The sequence below is a fragment of the Panthera pardus genome, unplaced genomic scaffold (assembly GCF_024362965.1).
Source record: "Panthera pardus isolate Hobbes unplaced genomic scaffold, ASM2436296v1 HiC_scaffold_12, whole genome shotgun sequence".
In the NCBI taxonomy this organism is placed as follows: domain Eukaryota; kingdom Metazoa; phylum Chordata; class Mammalia; order Carnivora; family Felidae; genus Panthera; species Panthera pardus.
The window spans coordinates 76,169,739-76,190,868 of record NW_026526677.1 but is presented as its reverse complement, the minus strand read 5'-3'; the positions used below and the strand labels follow the sequence as shown (position 1 = coordinate 76,190,868).

General features: G+C 37.2%; 1 protein-coding gene across 8 annotated transcripts in view; it reads left to right on the top strand.

The window, feature by feature from the left end:
• The window catches only part of MRE11 (MRE11 homolog, double strand break repair nuclease), a 75,627-nt gene that overhangs the window by 7,359 nt on the left and 47,138 nt on the right, over positions 1 to 21,130 (top strand). For 7 of the 8 annotated variants that reach the window (XM_019450109.2, XM_019450106.2, XM_019450107.2 and 4 more), the window contains 7 exons: positions 924 to 1,084; positions 8,553 to 8,640; positions 9,426 to 9,567; positions 12,812 to 12,926; positions 17,758 to 17,943; positions 18,832 to 19,003; positions 20,245 to 20,325. In XM_019450109.2, coding sequence (XP_019305654.2) covers positions 924 to 1,084; positions 8,553 to 8,640; positions 9,426 to 9,567; positions 12,812 to 12,926; positions 17,758 to 17,943; positions 18,832 to 19,003; positions 20,245 to 20,325 — 945 coding nt within the window. The remainder of the gene's footprint in view (positions 1 to 923; positions 1,085 to 8,552; positions 8,641 to 9,425; positions 9,568 to 12,811; positions 12,927 to 17,757; positions 17,944 to 18,831; positions 19,004 to 20,244; positions 20,326 to 21,130) is intronic. The other variant, XM_019450115.2, reaches the window with a different exon arrangement.

Genomic DNA, 21,130 nt, shown 5'->3' with positions numbered 1-21,130 from the left:
TTAACTGACTGAACCACCTAGGGGCCCCTTGGCACATTTCCTTCTGCATGCATTGTCCTCAGATGACTTCTTCCCTTCAGTTAGAATTAACTGTAGTGTCATTGCTGCTCCTGGTTTGTTTACATACTCCTAGTGCATGTCTGAGTCTGACTTACGTTCAGATGCATAGCCGTTTGTCTCTTCCACTAGATTCTGAACATATTTAGGAAAGGAATTGTGTTTTATTCGTCATTGTATCCTCAGGGCCCAGTACAGGGAATTGTACATTGTCAGTCCTGGACATCATCTGTTCTGTAGATTGCAGTTTCCTTAGGTGGCAGTGCCTGTGTGAGCCCTAAATGATTGTTGAATGAATTGAATGAGTAATCTAAATTGAATTGGCTATCTTGTCCGTAGGTTCCATTGAAGTTCTAAATTTATGTTTAATTTGAATAACAAAAGATAGTGATTACTCTGGGTAGCATGAGTCAGAGGTTTGGTGTAATAATTTGAAGATGGCTTTTTTTTTTTAATGTTTATTTACTTTGATAGAGCCCATGTGCATGTGGGGGGGTTGGGGGGGGTGGGGAGGGGCAGAGAGAGAGGGAGAGTAAGAATCCCAAGCAGGTTCCATGCTGTCAGTGCAGAGCTCCACGTGGAGTTCAGTCTTAGAAACTGAGATCATGACCTGAGCCAAGATCAAGAGTTGGATGACCATCTGAGCTACCCAGGCACCCCAAAGATGGTTTTTTTGAAGGTGGCCTAGGAACCTAAGTTGGAGTCAAAGTAATCAACAGACTGCAAGCTTTTAAATAAATAAAATATAAAATTTTGAATCTCCATACACATCGGTATCTTTTATGAGATTTTTTTGTACTTCTTTATAGTTTTAACATTTTCCCCTATAAAACATACTAATTTTCACACTATTTTCTGTTGATTAGGTGGATTTTATTTTGTTAGGTGGTGATCTTTTTCATGAAAATAAGCCCTCAAGAAAAACATTACATACCTGCCTCGAGTTATTGAGAAAATATTGCATGGGTGATCGTCCTGTACAGTTTGAAATTCTCAGTGATCAGTCAGTCAACTTTGGTTTTAGTAAGTAAGTATATTTAAATGCTTAAGTGAATGTTTTCTTTTGTGTAATATTTTCTGTGAAAGACAAACACATTAACAATTAGCTATTTGACCTTCACTATGAGCTATTTTCATAGTAAGTGTAATTCTTTGAATTTCTTTATGTCATTGTGTTAATTTGTATTTCCCTAATTAATAGTGGGACTGAGAATTTTCTTAAATTTCTGTTGTACATTTTGGTATTCTGCTCTATGCATACCTTTTGCCCATTTTAAAAATTGGGATTTTTGTCTTTTCCTGTTGAATTTGCAGAAGTTATTCATATGTTTTAGAGGCTAAGCCTTTGTTAAGCATGAATTTTTTTCTTTCCAATCCGTGGATTGTCTTTTGACTTTTTTTATGGAGACTTTTGTTGACAAATACAGTACTTAATTTTGATGTAGTATCATTCTTTTTCCTTAATATTCATACTTTGGGGACTGACTGATGATAGTCACCTAGAACCCCATGTTGTAAAGATAGTCTCGTGGTTTTTCTTAAGCATTGCACAGGATACCATACTACATGTGGTTGAAATGTTCTCTCAGTTTCCTCACACTGTGCCAGCTTCTCCGTCTTTTCTTACCTTTCATTTCCATGGTACTTCTGAAGTATACTGGTCATTTTGTAGATTGTCCCTCAATTTGGGTTTTTCTTGTGATTAGACCAGGATTAAGGGTTTTCAGGAAGGTATTCCATAGAGGTGAAGTGCTCTCTCATAGCATATCTGGAGTACACGCTATCAAGTTGGCTAATTACTGGTGAGGATAACCTTAATCTCTTGGTTAAGGTGGTGCCTGCCAGGTTTCTCTGCTGTCAAGTTAGGATTTTTCCCTTTTCATCCACTCTTCATTAGAAGTGAGTTGCTAAGTCTAGCCTGCACTCAGAGGGATTTAAGTGTCACTTCCTGTAGAGAGGAAAGAGTATCAAAGGAGATGGGCATATTAAAACTACTGTAGTCATTAGTAAGTATTTTGGGGGAGATATTTGAGGCTGTGTACCTATTTATTCTGTGTCGCCTTAAAGTTTGTCCACTAATTTTAACATTCGTCAGTGGCTCTTGCCTATAGCAGTTTTAACCGTGGTGTTCTAATGCTGATTTTCTATTTCCCACGTTTTTCTGCATTTATTAATTAAAATTCTTCTGTAAGGAAGATTTGTCCCTTGTCCCCCGCTTGTTAATTTATTGACTCAGCTATCAGAAGGAACTTCTTCAATTGTCTATATCAATATGAACTCATTTTTTCCCTTTGTGTTGTAATTTAATGCAATTGTAATCTGTTTTGTTGCTCAGAGGATATGTACAAAGGTTAGCCATTGGGTACTTTTTCAGATTGGCTCCTCTCTCCTTTTGACTTACCCTCATTTTCCCCTCCATTTCCTATTTTTTGACATTAGAAGATGCTCCAGATGAATTATTTTCCCTTCCCTAGCTTTAGACTCATCCATTTCTTCAAGGAGTCCTGGTTCCTTTGGAAAAGGTATTTGAAAGCCCAAACCTAGATGCTAGGCTTGCACATTGCTGTCACCTTGTCACTGCTTCTAGGGTCTCTCAGTGCCCAGAGCTAAGAAACAGATGCATATGCATGGACCTATCTGGATTTGTTTTTTATCTATTTAACTATCTGTATTTTTTCTTTCTCTTTTTATTATGTTTGTCTATTTTGAGAGAGAGTGTGTGTGCAAGCAAGTGGGGGAGGGGCAGAGAGAGAGGGAGACAGAATCCGAAGGCTCCAGGCTCTGAGTTATCAGCGTGGAGCCCGACACGGGGCTTGAACTTACGAGTCTGAAATCATGACCTGAGCCGAAGTTGGACCCTCAACCGACTGAGCCACCCAGGCACCCCTAACTATCTATATTTTTTTTTAAATGAGTTCATGTTGGGAGGTAAATTTTTAGAGATTTTTGTATGTGAGAAAATGGCTGTATTTAACTTTGCTCTGGGTTGATAGTTTGGCAGAGTGTAGAATTGGATTTTAAAAGTACCTATGATTTTTAACATATGTCGTTAGAAATCTGATCAGTGTCTTTACCTGTCTCCTATTTAGATCCAGAACGTTAGTGTTTTCTTTTTTCTCTCATCTTATTTTTAAACTGCTCCCCTCACCTTTGCAGACATGTTTACCTGTTTCTTTGCTCACTATTGTTGCTTCTTACATTTCATTTTTTCCCTATGGATTCCATGTTCTTCTTTCTAAAGTACTGTTTTCAGTAGTTTTTTCATTGAGTGTCAGTGAGTGGTAAACTCTTATTTTTTGGTTGCTGTTGAGAAGTCTGCTATCACTGTAGTTGCTGGAAAACAGTGTAATATTGTGATTAACAGCATGGATTCTGGTACCAGACCATGTGAATTCGTGTCTTGGCTCTACTTTACCTTACTTTTATATAGTGATGATCTTACAGAGTTGTTGTGAGGAGTAGTGGAGTTAATAAGAAGATTGCTTAGAATAGCAACTGGCAGAAAGAAAATTCTCAGGTAACTATTAAATTTTCTCATTGTCCTTAGCATTTCACAGTCTTACTAGGACATATTTAGTTGTGGATTTAGTTCTAATTGTTCTGCTTGGGTATCCTCATGCATTTCAATCTAAGAATTATTTTTTTCAGTAATTTTAGGAAGTTCTTAACCATTACGTTTTCAAACATTGTTGCCTATTCTTTCTGAATATTATTTATATCTCTTACTGTTTTTGTTATATTGCCCATTACTTTATCTCTTTGTGATGCATTCTGAATAATTTCCCCTTCTAGTTTACTAGTTCACATAGAAAAATAGACAAAAGAAAAGGTAGGGAAAGTCTGAAAGAGAAAACCACTAAATAATGACTAGCCCTATTACATATTAAAGTATATTAAGCCACATTAACAAAATGAGGGATGAAAATTATATGATCATCTCAATAGATGCAGAAAAAGCATTTGACAAAATTTAGCATCCTTTTATGATTAAAAACTCCCCCAACAAAGCGGGCATATAGGGAACATACCTCAATGTAATAAAAGCCATATATGACCCAACCCACAGCTAACATCATACCCAGTGGTGAAAAGCTGAAAACTTTTCTTGTAAGATTCGGAATAAGGCAAAGATTCCCACTCTCACCATTCCTATTCAACATCAATTTAGAAGTCTTAGCTTGAGCAGCTGGGCAAGAAAAAGAAATAAAAGATATCCAAATCAGAAAGAAGGAAGTGAAGTTGTCTCTAATAGCAGATGATAATGTTATATGTAGAAAATGTGAAAGACTCCCCCAAAAAACTATTAGAACTAATGATTTCAGTAAAGGCCCAGGATACAAAATCGGTAGACAGAAATCAATTTTATTTCTATATACTAACAATAAGCCATCAGAAAGAGAAACTAAGAAAAGAAGAATAGGATAAGAAAAAGAGTAAAATACTTGGGAATAAATTTAATTAAGGAGGCAGAAGAGCTATACACTGAACTATAAGACATTGGTGAAGGAAACTGAAGACAAAAAATGGAGAGAGATTCTGTGCTGGTGGATAAGAAGAATGAATATTGTTAAGCTGTCCCTATTACCCAAAGTGATCTGTAGATTCTGTGTAACCCCTATCAAAATTCTAATGGTTTTTTCCATAGAAATAGAAAAACAATCCTAAAATTTGTATGGAACCACAAAAGACCCAAAATATCCAAAGCAGTCTTAAGAAAGAAAGACAAAGGTGGAGGCATCACCCTTGCTGATTTCAAACTATATTATAAAACTATAGTAATCAAAACAATGTGGTTTGGGCATAAAAATAAGACATCTAGGTTAGTAGAACAGAATAGAGTACAGAAATAAACCCATGCATGTTTGGTCAATTAATTTATGACAAAGGAGCCAAGAATATACAATGGGGGAAAGAAGAGTCTCTTCAATAAATGGTATTGGGAAAACTGGACAGCCACATACAAAAGAATGAAGCTGTCCCCTTTATACCATACACAAAAATCAACTCAAAATGGATTAAAGACTTGAATGTGAGACCTGAAATTGTCTAACTCCTAGAAGAAAGCATGGGGAGTAAGCTCCTTGACATCATTCTTGGCAGTGATTTTTTTTTTTTTTTTTTGGATTTGAAAACAAAAGGAAAAATAAACAAGTGGAACTATGTCAAATTAAAAAGCTTCTGCATAGTGAAGGCAACCATCAACAGAATGAAAAGGGAACCTGCGGGATGGGAGAAAATATTTCTAAGTCATACATCTGATGAGATGTTAACATCTAAAATATGCAAAGAACTTCTATAACTCAATAGCAAAAACAAAAACAAAAGAAGACCAAAAATCCAATCCAATTAAAAATAAGCAAAGAAACCAAAGACATTTTTCTGAAAACATACAAATGACCCAACAGGTATATGAAAAGGTGCTCGAAGTCACTAGTCATCAGGGAAATGCAAATTAAAACCACAATGAGATATCACCTCACACATGGCTATCATCAAAAAAATAAGAACAAAAAAATAACAAATGTTGAGGAGGATGTGGAGAAAAGGGAACCCTTGTATACACTGCTGGTGGGAATGTAAATTGACTTAGCCACTATAGAAAACAGTATAGAGGACCCTCAAAAAGTTAAAAAAAATAGAACTACCATATGATTAAGCAATCCTTCTGGATATGCATCGAAACAAAATGAAGAACAGGCTCTCAGAGAGGTAATCTGCATTCCTGAGTTTGTTGTAGCGTTATTCACAACAGCCACGATACAGAAACAACCTAAGCGCCTCTCCGTGGATGAATGGATAAAGATGGATTAAGATGATGTGGCGTGTAATATGAATATGAAATACTATTCAACCATGAGAAAGAACATCTTGCCATTTGCAGCATGGATGGAATTTGAGGGCATTACGCTCTTAAATAAGTCAGACAAAGAAAAATACTGTGTAACATCACTTAGCATGTAAAATCTAACAAAGCTGAACTCGGGAACAGTCTAGAATGGTGGTTATCCAGGGCCAGGACTTGAGGGAAGGATAGATGTTGATCAGAGTATTAAGTTGTAGTTACAAGATGAGTAAGTTCTAAGGATCTGATGTACAGCATAGTGCTTATAGTTCGTAATATTTTATTTTATACTTGAAGGTTTCTGTGAGTACATTTCAAATAATCTCGTCACACACACACACACACACACACACACACACACACAAAATGGGTGTGATGCTAGTGTTAGCCAAGCTGTAGTGGTTATTTTGCAGTATACGTGTTTCAAATAATACATTGTATAGCTTAAAGTTCTACAATGCTCTATGTCAATTATTTCGTAATAAAGTTAGAAAAAATATAATGCCTCAATAACTAAAAATGTAATATGACTCATGAATTGGTAAGCAGGTAAGTGAAAGAGTAAAGAGATCCAGAAATAGACTCAGTACATGTAGGAATTTAATATTTGGAGAAGGTGGTGTCATATCTCTAGGGAAAGTATGGATTATTCAATAAGTGTACTAGAAGAAACTATTAGACATTTTTTAAAAATGTAGATATGGGAAAGGCTTTTCTGTGTATGATACAAGCTGAGAAGCCATGAAAGTAAAATTGATGTTAGTCTTTGTAAAAGTAAATTTCTGCAGGGCAAATACCGCCTAGAACAGAGTCAAAAGTCAGTGAGAGTTAAGGTAGGGAGAATATTTGCAATGAATTGCAAATTAAGGTCTAATTTCCCCAATAGATAAATAGTTCTTTTGACCCCATTAAAAAATCCAAGAGTTAATAGAAACATATGTGAAAAATACAGACATAGTTCACAGAAAAAATAAAGTGACACTTGGACATATTAAAAGAATATGAAAAATACAAAATGGAGTCCATTCATAAGAAAGATACTAAGTTAAGCTCTACTGAGATATTTTTCTCTTGTCAGATTGGCATAGATCAGTGATTCTCAATTCCAGGGGCACATTGTAGTTACCTAGAAATCTTTCAGAAAAAAAAAAATGATGACAATCTGTAGGCCAGTTACTCTCTGTGTCATGGGCATTGATAGATCTTAAAAGATTCCTAGATAATTCTAACATACCGCTAGGGTTTAGAATCCTTGGCATAGGTTTATTTTCTTTTTTTAAGTTTATTTTAATTTTTGAGAGAGAGAGCAGCACGGGGGGGGGGGGGGGGGGGGGCAGAGAGAGAGGGAGACACAAAATCCGAAGCCAGGCTCCAGGCTCTCAGTGTCCTCACAGAGCCCGATGCAGGCTCATACCCATGAGCCGCAAGATCATGACCTGAGCCAAAGTTGGACACAACCGACTGAGCCACCCAGGCACCCCGACTGCTGGCATAGGTTTAAAAGCTTGATAGCTTATGTTGATGGAATAAAGGGAAAAGTTGTCTCTTATGCATTGCTGTTGTATTGTGTGTAAATTTGTCCAACTTCTATAGACAGAAATTGGAAGTATTTCCAAATTTACAAATTCATTCTTGTCCTTTGACTAAATACCCTTCTGGATATTTTCTTATATTTGCACAAGGGCAACTTGGTACAAGAGTACTCACTGTAGCATTATTTGTAAAGCAAAAACACTGAAAATGGTCTAAATGTCCATTGGTAGGTAACTACTTAAACACATTCTGATAGCCCATTCGATGGTGTACTGTCCCACCAGAGAATGCACAAGGAAGCTCTTTATGTACTGATGTAGAATGATTTCTAAAACATATTAAATGAAAAAGCAGGGTGCAGAAATCTGTATTACACTACTATTTGTATAAGAAGGGAGAAGATGCCATTTATTTGCTATGAAGGTATAAGATATTTCTGCAGAGATAACACTATGAAGTTTCTAATGGCATCTGCCTCTGAGAGGAGGAGCTAGCTGACTCCAGGGGCAGGAGTGGGTGGGAGACTTTTTATTTTTTGTTTTTTGAGAGCAGGGAGGGGCAGAGAAAGAGGGAGAGAGAGAGAGAATGAATCACAAATGGGCTCCACACTGTCAGAGCAGAGCCTGATGCGGGGTCAAAATCACAAACTGAGAGATCATGACCTGAGCCAAAACCAAGAGTCAGACACTCAACCAGCCGAGCCATCCAGGAGCCCCGTGGGTGGGAGACTTAAATTGCACAAGTAGTAAGTGATAGAGCTGGAATTTTGAAGCTTGGATTCCAAAACGGATGTGTTTCCTCCCCTCTCTCTTCTTATACAAAGGCCTTTAAAAATTTGAAAGCCTCTTTACTTGCCATTAGTCAGATATCCTTCTCTTTCATACAATTCACAAGCACCATATACTACAGTGTTTTCTTTAAAGTGTAGTACTTTGAAGCACTTCAAACTTGGAATGAATTGTTGCCTGTCATTGTATTTCTTTCCAAACTAGTGGTCTTCTGCCAACTTATCCAGTTTGCCCATAAATTGTATTAATTTTTTAAAGGAGGGTATTGTGGAAAATAGCTTTTGTCTTGTATGGAAACATTAACTTTGTGTTTTTGTTATTGTTTTTTTAAGGTTTCCGTGGGTGAACTACCAAGATGACAATCTCAACATTTCGATTCCAGTGTTCAGTATTCATGGCAATCATGATGATCCCACAGGGGTACTTACTGGGTTCTTACAGTTTGTTGTCACTTTAGTTTGTGGAAGGCATTCTTGTCCTTTCCAGAAATTTTTCGTCAGTTGACTCAGAAAGTCAAGTTGACTTTGTATCATTCACGTAGTCTTTTATATTGCTTTTTAGATAATTTTTAAAAATCTGTAATAGTAGTTGGTGTGTGAGGTGTGCTTTTATTTCATTAGTGCTGAGGTTGACAATAAGTAACTCGAAGTAAGGATAAATACCTAACATTTGTATGAAGCTTTCAGTTTACCTGGTGCTTTTGTGTCTCTCATTTCAAAATTTCACCTGTAGAAAACGATTTTTCATGGACAGTTCTAAATCTAAATTAGATCGTCTTATTACCTGTTTGATGTGGAAGGACCTTATAAAGGTCCTACACTTGAAATATCTTTTTGTTTTATCTGATCATGAACACCATAAATCACTACTTACCTAGTTTTCTTCCCCCCATGGCTTAAGAGGTCAGCTTAATATTACAAAGCACTCATTTCATGGCTGGTTTTTATTTTTTGGTGGCCGGGACATCCTAAGTTTTGATGAAATGTTAACGTGGCATTTAGCATGTGGTTCCAGGTGCAGTAGGTCATTTGTAATTGAAGAAACATAGCAAATACTTTCACTATTGTAATTTTATTTTGAAAAGACACTGTCCTGATCTATGTTTTAGTAAGTGGTATATGGAATATACTTTTAATAGGTAATATGATGGAGATTACTTATTTTTAGATATATACATTAATATTCTTTGAAAACATTCTATGTAGGCAGATGCCCTGTGTGCCCTGGACATACTAAGCTGTGCTGGATTTGTAAATCACTTTGGACGTTCAGTGTCTGTGGAGAAGATAGACATTAGTCCAGTTTTGCTCCAAAAAGGAAGCTCCAAAATTGCTTTATATGGCTTAGGTAAGATGGTTTTATTTTACTGTTTATGACAATACATAATTGTTTAAGCAACTGGGAAATCACATTCTGGAATGAACTTTCTTGCTGTTTGGGAAAGAGTGAGGCAAATCTAATTATTCCTTATGCGTGACCATAAAAAATGACAGGTTTTAGTAGAATTTTTTAGTATTTAGTAAGACCATTAGCCCTTGATACTTCTTTCATTGGAGGTTTTGATTAAAAAAAATGTTTTCTTTTACTATCTATTGTTTATTTTTTCTTTCTTTTAGACTCAGATATAGAATCCTGAATGTTAGAATTGTAGAGTAATTAGAAAAACTGCATTTTAGGGGTGCCTGGGTAGCTCATTTGTTTAAGTGGCCGACTCTTGGTTTTGGCTCAGGTCATGATCTCACAGTTCATGAATTCGAGCCCCACCAAAGCTGTGAGTGCAGAGCCTGCTTTGATCCTCGGTCTCCTTCTCTCTGCCTCTCTCCCCTCATGCTCATTCTCTGTCTCTCAAAAATAAATAAACATTAAGAAAAAGAAAAACTGCATTTTGGTATCTTGGAAGTCTTTGAAATGTCTGAAGCTTCGCTGTCTAGTACAGTAAGTACCAGCCTCAGGTAGATATGGGGCTGGTCTGCGTTGAGGTATACTATAAATACAAAAATCACATCAGATTTCAAAGACTTAGAAAAAAAAGTAAAGTACCTTATTAATATACTAGGTTAAATAAAATACATTAAAATTAATTTTACCTGTCTCTTTTTACTTGTTTTAATGTGGTTACTAGAAAATTTTAAATTCTGTATTTGGCCTGCTTTAGTGGCTCACATTATGTTTTTGTTAGACAGTGCTAGTTCAGATCTGTCATCTATAATGCTCAGAAAATTTGCTTTATCAACTTGACTGTCCTCAATTTATTTAGTGTCCAGTAGGTAAAAAAAAAAAAAAAAAAAAAAAAAAAGCCTTTTTGCTAGGCTTGTAGCCATATGAACAAAAGATCAAAGAATATTTTTAGACTGCATTCAAAGTCTATTTGTTGAGTCTTCCTTGGATTAAGTTCAGGTTGATATTTTGTTTTATGAATGCAATAGCTTTAGTAGTTTTATTGTGTATAGAGTTATAAAAATTATATTCTATGTTAAATCAACCTTAAAGTAGTACCCTGAGAGAAATGAGAAATTTCACACTGTAACCTTTGCATAGTTTTTATTATTTTTTGAGTGATTTTAGTATAATAGAAGCCTTAGAAGACCTTATTTACTTAATTCTCTTCGAATATGTTTTTAAAAGTATAATTATGATGGATGGTTTATTTAAATACTTTCTCTAGGGCGCTTATAGTCTTTGTCCAGTTTTCATAATTTCTAAAAAGTAGAAAAGCATCATGGTTATCTGTAGAGAGATGGAAAATGAGATCAAAGTGTTATGTCTGATTTCCCAGGTGATAGAGCAGGAAGTGAAATACACTTTTTAAAAAGCTACTAACAGGTATTTTAATCACTGCAGTGTTAGGGGTCATATCTGCAGAAAATCATTGATCCTCCTACTTTCAGACTAAGACCCTGTTATGCCTCAGGCACCCCCTGGAATATCCCTCAGTCTCCATTTTCTCCCAGAGTCTCATTCCATCCTGTTCTCTTCTTAACTGGACTACACACACACACACACACACACACACACACACCCCAATCCTTCTCTCTACACACTAGAACTCTATAGTTAGCAAATTCCCTCCTATCCTCAGTTTCTTCTCTGCGTGTTACCTCCACTCCGACTTATAGGAAACTAGTCCCTAAGGCTCTGCTTCCCACTCGCTTCTCACAGGCTTCTTACAGGTCTTAGGGTGGAGTGTGAGGGATCACTGTTCTCCCTTCTCCCTGCTTGCCACTTCTTTCCTATTTGCAGACACCCTGCCCCCTTGAAGCTAATTGCCAGCTGGCTAGACTGCCCTGTCCTTTCCCTCAAATTTTTCACCTACTTACCTTCAAATTGTGTCTGTGTTCTCAGAGCTTCAACACCTAAGTAGATCAGTCAACCTTCTGATGCCTTGGGCTTTGTATGCCTTGACTTTTTTGTTTCCAGTTTATATGTTCTACATTGCACCATCTGTTCCATTGGTCACACTCTAGAAATTCTCTTTAAGAAGCTAGACTTGTAGTTCTTACATTTCTGCATTGTTGGCTTTTCTTCCAAGGCCTTCCCTAATGACTGCATAAAGCAGCAACTTGTCCCCTCACTGATAACTCGCCACTTAGCATCTTTTGTCCCTTTTACAGTATTTAAAAGTGTAATTTGTGTGTTTACTTGGTTTTTTTTTGCTTCTTCCATTAGACTAAGGTGATCCTTTAGGGTACAAGAAGAATTATTTAAAAGTCATTATATTATTAAAAAGCATAATATCTTTATTTAAAAACCATATATAAGGGGGCTGGGTAAGGACTAGGCATCGGTGGCTCAGTCTGTTAAACGTCTAATTCTTGATTTTGGTTCAGGTCATGATCTCACAGTTCACGAGTTTGAGCCCCGCATCAGGCTCTGCACCGACAGTGTGGATTCTGTCCCTGTTTTTCTCTGCCCCTCCCCTGCTCACTCTCTATCTCTCTGTCTCAAAACTAAACATTTTTTTTTTTAAGGTTTAAAAAAACCCAATATATAAGATTATTTTTAAATACATTTATTTTTTTATTTCATCCTTTTTAATGTCTGTATTTTATAATGTGTATGTTAGGTCAAAAGTATGTATAATAAAGGGATAGTGGAAAACAATATTATTCAATATTATTAGAAATTTTAATAAGAATTTAAGCATAGAAAACTCAAATTTTTATTCTGTATTTTCCAGATTTTGAAGGTATGTATGCCTGACATGCAAAATTTTTTTTTTTTTTTTTCTCCAAAATGTTTGTTTATTTTTGAGAGAGAGAGAGAGCATGGGAGAAAGCGGGCTCTGTGCTGACAGCCGAGAGCCCGATGCGGGGCTCGAACTCATGAACCATGACCTGAGCCGAAACCAAGAGTTGGATGCCCCACTGACTGAGCCACCCAAGCGCCCTGGGAAACATGTTTTTAATACATGTATCTTCTTAGCAACTGTCATGTGAGAACCTGGAACATACTCATTTGTAAATAATGATACATTTCAAATGTATCTCTAATAAGAACATGAAATACTTAGAGAAGCACAAAATTTAGAAGTGAAACATTCTTTTTTGAAAACTAAGTAAGAAACCGGTTATTAAAATAACGTCTATTTCAGGGTCCATTCCAGATGAAAGGCTCTATCGAATGTTTGTCAATAAAAAGGTAACAATGTTGAGACCAAAAGAAGATGAGAACTCTTGGTTTAACTTATTTGTGATTCATCAGAACAGGTAAACGAATTTTTTGAAAAAAACTTCTTTTTAAAATTTTGAGTCAAGTATGGAGGTTCCTTAAATCTCTGTTTCCAAGCTTCCCAGTTTCCATAAAATGTTCCTTATTCTTTGAAAGTTGTCATTAAAGGATCATGCAGAACTTAACTGTGCTTCGTCTGACTGCATTGTGAAATCGGTTCCAATATATATTATCTGTAAAGAATATGACATGTGCAAGAATAACCATAAAATCAAATAATCTTAAATTCAAGTAGAACACTACCAGTGCATTATCCCATGCCCTTCTCTGACCCTGTATCTTTCCACATACTCCAAAAGGAAGCACTATTTTTAATTTCTATTTAATCAAATCCATTGCTTTTCCTTATTGTTTAATTGTGTATATCTGTCCACAATGAGTATTTTATTTGGTTTGGTGTAACTGGGGCCCTGCTGTATATTTTGCAGCTTAGTGTGTTCCACATTACATTACTAAGATTCATCCATTTTGATGCTTAAAAGTGTAATTAATTTTCACTGATATGTACAGTTCTACTTTTTCACGTGTTGGTGAATATTCTGTGTTACTTCCAGAGTCTTGCTTTCTTAAACCTTTTTGTTATGACTACTCTTACATGCATCTCCTGGTGCATGTATGCAGGTGTTTTTCTGGAATATATCAAATATAGCTAGATCAGTTTTCTTTTGCTAGTATTTTGAAGAAGTTTAATCTGTTGGTAGGGTGCAGGATTGATGGAAAGGAAGGAAGACTTGATGCAAGGCTTATTATGTGACCACAGATAAAATAGTGTGAAATGATGGTAGTGATGGGCGTGAAGATGATGTGGAAGGGACAAACCTGAGAAGTTATCAAGGAAGAATCCAAAGGGATTTGGGCCTGATTGTGTAATTTATTACTTACTGAACAGGTATTTATTGAGTGCAGGATCCCTGGCACTTGAACCCACTAAGTTCTCAGTGAAAGGAGGGCTTTAGGAGGCAGCCTTGCGTTGCCTTATGTACATTCTGAAAGAAACAGCTTTGAAGGAGGAGCAGGCCAGAGCTGTAGTAAGTGTGGTCTCCATAGAACTTTGCACCCCTTGGGAGTGTGCTCCTTCTCTTGCTTAGGGTTTCCTAAGTAAAGTAGAAAACTTTCCCAAAGTAGGGAAAAATCGGGAGGAGAAATCATAAGTGATTGATTCCAAGAGCTGCAATCAGAATGTGAGATGGAACGGCAGCGTTGGGGTTGGTAATGGCCAGTTGCTGGTGATGTTCACAGTGATCATTTGATGAAGGTGGTCTGCTCCAGGTTTCACCATTGTCAAGGTCCCATTTTCCATTCTGTAATTAATAGTTTGGTAAAAATACTTTGAGGCTGTGTGAATATCCTGTTTTGCCTTAAAATTTTGCCCGCTAATTCTAGCATCCATTGGTGAATCTTGTTTCTAGCAATGCATACTATGATGTTGTGTTATTTTTTAATTCCCCTCATTCTGTCTGCATTTATTCATTGAAAGTCTTCTGTAAGGAAAATTTGTTGCTTCTCTCTCGTTTATTCATTTTTCTATTTATGTTGTTATGGACTCAAGGGTATTTATTTTATCCTTTGAGTTATAATCCAGTACTATCCAGTTTTTTTGTTGTTGCTCAAATTCTTCCAGCTTTGACCATTGGGAGTTTTTTTATATTAGCTTCTGTGTCCTTTCAGCATGACTTCTTCTTTCTTTATGCATTTATGTATTATTTATTGAATCTTCCTTAACTTCCTTAACTTTAAACTTCCTTAACTAATAAGTACATTTACTTATTTTTTACTACCACAAGATGCTTCTGCCTCATCTTGTGTTTTTCTGCCCTAGCCCTGGAATCAACCACTTCTCCAAGGAGCCCTGATTGCTTTTATTGGAGAAGAGTATTTAGAAACCCAGATATGGCCACTAGGTGTGCTTACTGCTACTGGGGCTGTCTTAGCCCTCAGTAATCAGAGTTAAGGAAATATGTGTATATGTCCTAACCCATGCAGACACATCTATATTTGTGTATTGACATATGTGTTACACACACACACACACACACACACACACACACACACAAGCATGAATTCATACTTACTCTAATCCAGCCCTACAGGGTTCATTTTTGTCTTCTCCCTTTTCTTTTTTTTTTTTTCTTTTTCTTTTAGAGAGAGAGAGAGAGTTTGAACAGGGGAGAGGGGTAGAGGGAGAGAGAGAATCTTAAGCAGACTCCATGCCCAGCACAGACACCGAAATGGGGCTCAGTTCCACAACCCTGGCATCAAGACCTGAGCTGAAATCAAGAGTCAGATGATCAACTGACTGAGCCACCCAGGTGCCCCATTTTTTTAATTTTTCTTTTCTTTTTTATTTGAGAGAGAGAGTGGGAGCAGGGCAGAGGGGCAGAGGGAGTGTCTTCTCCCTTTTCTTATTTGGGAGTTCTTTCTCTAACAGAAACCTGGATCATTTTATCTATAGTATATTTACTTATTTTTTCAATCTTGGTTGACATATAAGGTAATTTTTTAAAATTGCTGACCTGTACCCCTGTGAGAAACAAATTTACCAACTAGTATACAGTGTTTATGTAAGTGATTTTTGTTTTTAGCCTCACTATATCTAGTCAAAACACCACCTCTAGGGGCGACTGGGAGGCTCAGTCAGTTAAGTGTCTGACTTTGGCTCAGGTCATGATCTCCTGGTTTGTAAGTTTAAGCTCCACATCAGGCTCTCTGCTGACAGCACACAGCCCTCTTCGGATCCTCTGTCCCTCCCTTGCTAGTGTTCTTTCTCTCTGTCTCTCTTTCAAAATAAACTTTAGGGACACAAACAAAGAAAACACCACCTCCAAGGTTACTTAGGCCAGCTCCTTTTTCTCCCTCCCACTTTAACATAACTGTGCAATTCTTTTGTAGTACTGTTAGATGCATTTGTCACCCTCTGCATTCTTAAGTACTTCATTGTTTTCTAGAGAGCACTAGTCCACGTGCAAGCCAGGGAGGAATTGAGAGAGTATCTTAAGCAGGCTCCAAGCCCAGCATGAGGCCAGACGCAGGGCTTAATCTCACAACTGTGAGATCATGACTTTATTTCCCATTTGTTTCTATACTTGGGCCCGTTTGTTTTTCTGGCTGCGAAAGAAGGAAAGCAGAAGAGCACTTTGTCATGTAATATATTTCCACAAGGCTGTTTTGATCGACTTCTAAGTCAAAAGTCAGATGGAAGTCACAGAGTCAGCCCACAGGCATAATCTTCCCTCTGCATGCAAGAGTTGGTGCTCTGTGAAGGCACGATTGTATCATACAATATTTGAGTTATGCTTTGTTTCTTCAGTAACTGTGATAATGTTCCCTAGATACGTGTTTTTTACACAAAAACATTCTTAGATATACAAGCCTGCTGCTGCTCTGATTTCCCTTCCTGCTTTTCCCTTCCTTCCTGATTTCCCTCAGTAACTGTGATAATATTCCCTAGATATGTGTTTTTTACACAAAAACATTCTTAGATATACAAGCCTGCTGCTGCTCTGATTTCCCTTCCTGCTTTTCCCTTCCTTCCTGATTTCCCTCAGTAACTGTGATAATATTCCCTAGATACGTGTTTTTTACACAAAAACATTCTTAGATATACAAGCCTGCTGCTGCTCTGATTTCCCTTCCTGCTTTTCATTCTGCTCAGCCACTCCCCCCTCCCTGCAGTCCTTAAACTCACTGAACACATTCCCACCTGGATACCTCTGTCATGTGCTCTGTGACTCTCTGCCCAGGACTCAGCCCTCTCCCCGAGGGCTTTCTTCCCTCGCTTACAGTTTTGTTTTTTTTTTTTCGTTCCTCTTACACTTGATCCCTCATCACAGTTCTCTGCCCTTTGTCACCTGGCTAAGTGGCCTGTCCTGACCACCTTGCACATAGTAGCGTTCCTGTTGTGTGTCACTTTTCCCTTTTTCTTTACAGCACTTAGCACTACCTGACAAATTATACGTGCGTACGTAAGCATATACACATACATACTATGTTATTGCTTGTTTCACTAGCGCAAGGACTTTGTTCACTGCTGTTGTCTTCGGTATCTAGAAGAGGTCTGGAACACTAGGCACGTAGTAGGCACACAGTAAATGTTGAATGAGTGAGTTTTCGATTTGCCTTAAAGCGAATGCTGGGTTGAAGTATTTGAACACTTTTACTTAAATTCCCAATGATGAAGTCAGTATTTGGGAAAACTTTCTTCTGGTCTTTCCTCTCTTTGGGTGTTTACATATCTCTTAGTAAAGGCAACTAATCTAGGTATAAAACCAGAGTCTGCAAAAATCTTCATACGATATCTCATAATATTTATTATGAAATTTATTTATAAATTAATCTCTTAAGTAAGACAAACTTTCTTACACCCATTATTATGAGTGAACAAAACATGCTAAAAAATGACTGGACATTTTTAGAGATTTGTTTTTTATTTTACAGTTTAGATTTAATTCACTTTATTTTCTGATTACATATGTACATAATCAAACCAACTTACCGTTTTCATTATTGAGAGAGCTCATGCTTTTCTGACTTTCCCTCTGTAAAGCCTTTCGTGATCTGCCTCTCAGTGTGGAACTGACCCTTTCTCTTTTGTGGCGCCTACTTGTCTGTGCCCTGCAAGTTTGTAAACCTTTTGAGGGCAGGAATTAGGTATTATGTTTGCATCCCTAATCTCTTGAATAGTTTCTGGCACATAGAAGAGACGTAACAAGGCTTTGATGAATGGAGAAAGAAAGATCTGTGTAGATTTACTTAATGTGAAGTGTCTCTGTATCTCTGGACATTTATTTATTTTTAAAAATCTTGGTATAGGAGTAAACACGGAAATACTAACTTCATTCCAGAACAATTTTTGGATGACTTCATTGATCTTGTTATATGGGGCCATGAACATGAGTGTAAAATAGCTCCAACCAAAAATGAACAACAACTCTTTTATGTATCACAACCTGGAAGTTCAGTGGTTACTTCTCTTTCCCCAGGAGAGGCTGTAAAGAAGTAAGTAATGGTTATATTTTCCAAATCAATTCAAATAAAAAAAATACCTGCTATAATACTATCATCATTTAATAGGTTCAAGATAGTGATGGTTATCTATATGATAGATTTCTTTACAAAGATTCACCATTCAGTGTAGTCTTACTGTTTTCCCAGCTCTTAAGCTGTGTTCAACAGGAGAGCCTCCCAATGGTGTTAATGATTTTGCAGCTTATTAGGCATACTCAGGGCTAATAGTTTTACTAATTAAATTTCAAGTTAAAGTGCTATGATGATGATTACTAATTTCCCAAAGTCCGTTTATAAACAAATTTACCTAACACCATTTAATTAAGATTTTTTTGGTTATAAGTGGAATATTATAGCACATCTCATTTCTTTTAGTTCTTTAGTTATATGCTAAAGTAGTTAACACTGATTAAGCCCAATTTTTATGATGGATTTCACCACTTGAATCCACTCAGATTTTGATTGTTAAGATGGTAATAGTAGGTTTAAAGAATACGGCAATAGGATATATGGGTTTTTTTCTTCATACTTCTGCTAGTTCATTTTATGTATGTATGTGTACTTATATACACAGATGTAATACATATATATACCACTATCATAGTCCTGGTAACATTTTGTTTGATCTACTGTCTGTCTTCCCTCACTAAACTATATTTGTTCAGACAGGAGGGATGACTGGATTTTATTCTGGGAAAGAAGGATGTTTAGCATTTGTCCTGTGATAACAGTATTAAGTTGCTAAAAAAAATTTTTTTAAGAGTATAATTTTATAAAGAAATATTTTGTAGAAACTTAGAAATATGATAGTTTTAATGTGCACATTTTCCTGAGAAAATTTACAGCGTGACAAGGCTTTCGATTCCCTCCTCATTTCAGGCATGTTGGTTTGCTGCGCGTTAAGGGAAGGAAGATGAATATGCAGAAAATTCCTCTCCACACGGTGCGGCAGTTTTTTATGGAGGATATTGTTCTGGCCGATCATCCAGACATTTTTAACCCAGATAATCCTAAAGTAACCCAGGCCATACAAAGCTTTTGTTTGGAGAAGGTAATTTCTCTGGATAAAGGTCAATGAGATGTGCTTTGGTTGAGGGTTATTTGACAATTAATTAAATGCTTCAGTGGAGATGGGGAAATTGCCATATTTGTAACATTCTCAGGAAGCCTGCAAGGGAGGACTGTTGTTCCATGAATGAGTTTAGTTGTATCAAGGACTTTTTTTTTCTAGTCTCTGAGATAGAAGACTGTTACATGTAGGACAAACTCTGTTTAATTAAACCCCCTCCCAGTTCCATTCCTCCTTCTCAAAAACAAACACTTAATTTTTTCTTTTAATTCTGACTGGATAACTTGTGCATTTCATTTATGACAGGAGGCAGTGGCTTTGATTGAGGAATTGAGGGGGGTGCGGCGGGGACCATGGAGGATGAAGAGAGCCTTAGCATCTCATCTCATCTCATTCTACCCTGAAAGCTACCCCAAATGAAATCTTGAAGTGTGTTTGCTCTGTGCCTTGTAGCTTCAGCAGAAGTACCATACCTCACCTACCAAGCAGATTGCCACCCCTGGACCTCTGAGACATTCTAGAACCACTGCAGAAGTGGTGTGAATGCATTTAATAATCTGTAAATTGACAGCTTAATGACATTAATTGTGGGTACTAAGTTCTTACAATTATCACTGGTATTCATTGGCTGCTTATATATTCTGGGCACTGGTGACAGCATTTTCCGTTTAATCCACTCAACAATGCTGTAGGTGGGTAGATTGTGCCATCTGCATTTTATAGAAAGGAACCGAACTTTAGATGGAATAACTTGCCCAGTGGCACAGCATTCCTGGCAGCACGTAACTCCCATAGCTGAAAAACTGCAGAGTATGATGGATTCGGGAGGATTCAGTCTAAAAACTCCCATCAGGACTGCAGTTTCTATCTGCTTCCGTGTTTGGTCCCATGACACCCCCTCTGTAGGTAGCTGTCTTACGCTTCACTTTGAAGAGGTGGGCGTGTCCATGCGGTGGCCCGCAGACTCAAAATGTCCCTACAGCCGAAAGAGCCTAGTTTTCCCAGTGGTTCTGTTGGACTCAGGTCGTGGATGTGTCCCTGGGAGGTGGAAGACAGATTGATTGGTCAGGCCTACGTCAGGTCTGTCAGCCGAGACATCATAGACTGAGTAATTCTCTGTTGTGGGAGGTTGCACTGTAGGGATTTCAGCAATATCTCTCACCTCCACCTGCTAGATGCCAGTATCCCTTTGCCCCAAGTCATGACAGTATTTTTATTTTGAGATTAAAGAAATGCTTGAAAATGCTGAGCGAGAACGTCTGGGAAACTCTCGACAGCCAGAGAAGCCTCTCATACGACTTCGAGTAAGTCCTACTTAGATAAATTAAACTTTATTATTTTAATTAGTAAGAAGGATATGTATAATAATAAGAGCAATCACCAGCTTGTACCAGAAATAATAAAGGTACCAGGATTTGATTTAATCATAGTTTGATTCTGATAGGTTTGATACTTGTTTCCTTTTCTAAATAATCTGTTCTATTTAATAGGTTGGCTGAGATCTCTGCCTTTATCTTCTACTATCTCCCTCTTTATTCTCCATCCCAGACACCGTGGCTTCCCTGCTGTCCCCTATTCTAACATACTACCCTTCTCTATGTCTGCTCAGTGAGGCCCCCCCAAATGAGATGGCACCCCCATACCTTCTCACCAGCACTCCTGATTTCCCTTACTCTGGTCTCCTTGTCCTTTGTTTACCACAATACATCCTCCTAACCTACTGTATACAATGTGATTATTTTGATTATTAACGTGTCCTCAGCTACAAAGCTGTAAGCTCCATGAAAGCGTGCAACTTTGTGGATTTTGTTACCTCATGTGTCCAAAGATCTCCAAACAGTTCTGGCATACAGCAAGTGCTTGATAAATACGATGAAAGAATAAGTATTTGAGAGGATTAAACAATTCTAAGAAATTGAAATGCTTCCTATGCCTGTAAAGCTACTGCCGTTTTCTGTCATCATATAAACAAAGTAACAACTCTTTTTTTTTTTTTTTTTGTCCCTGTGCCTTTCCCTGCAGCTAGCTCTGCCTGTCTTTATTTTCTTCCAAATCCCTCCAAATACATAGCTCTTACTGTGCATCTAACATTCTGTTCCCCAGTCCACT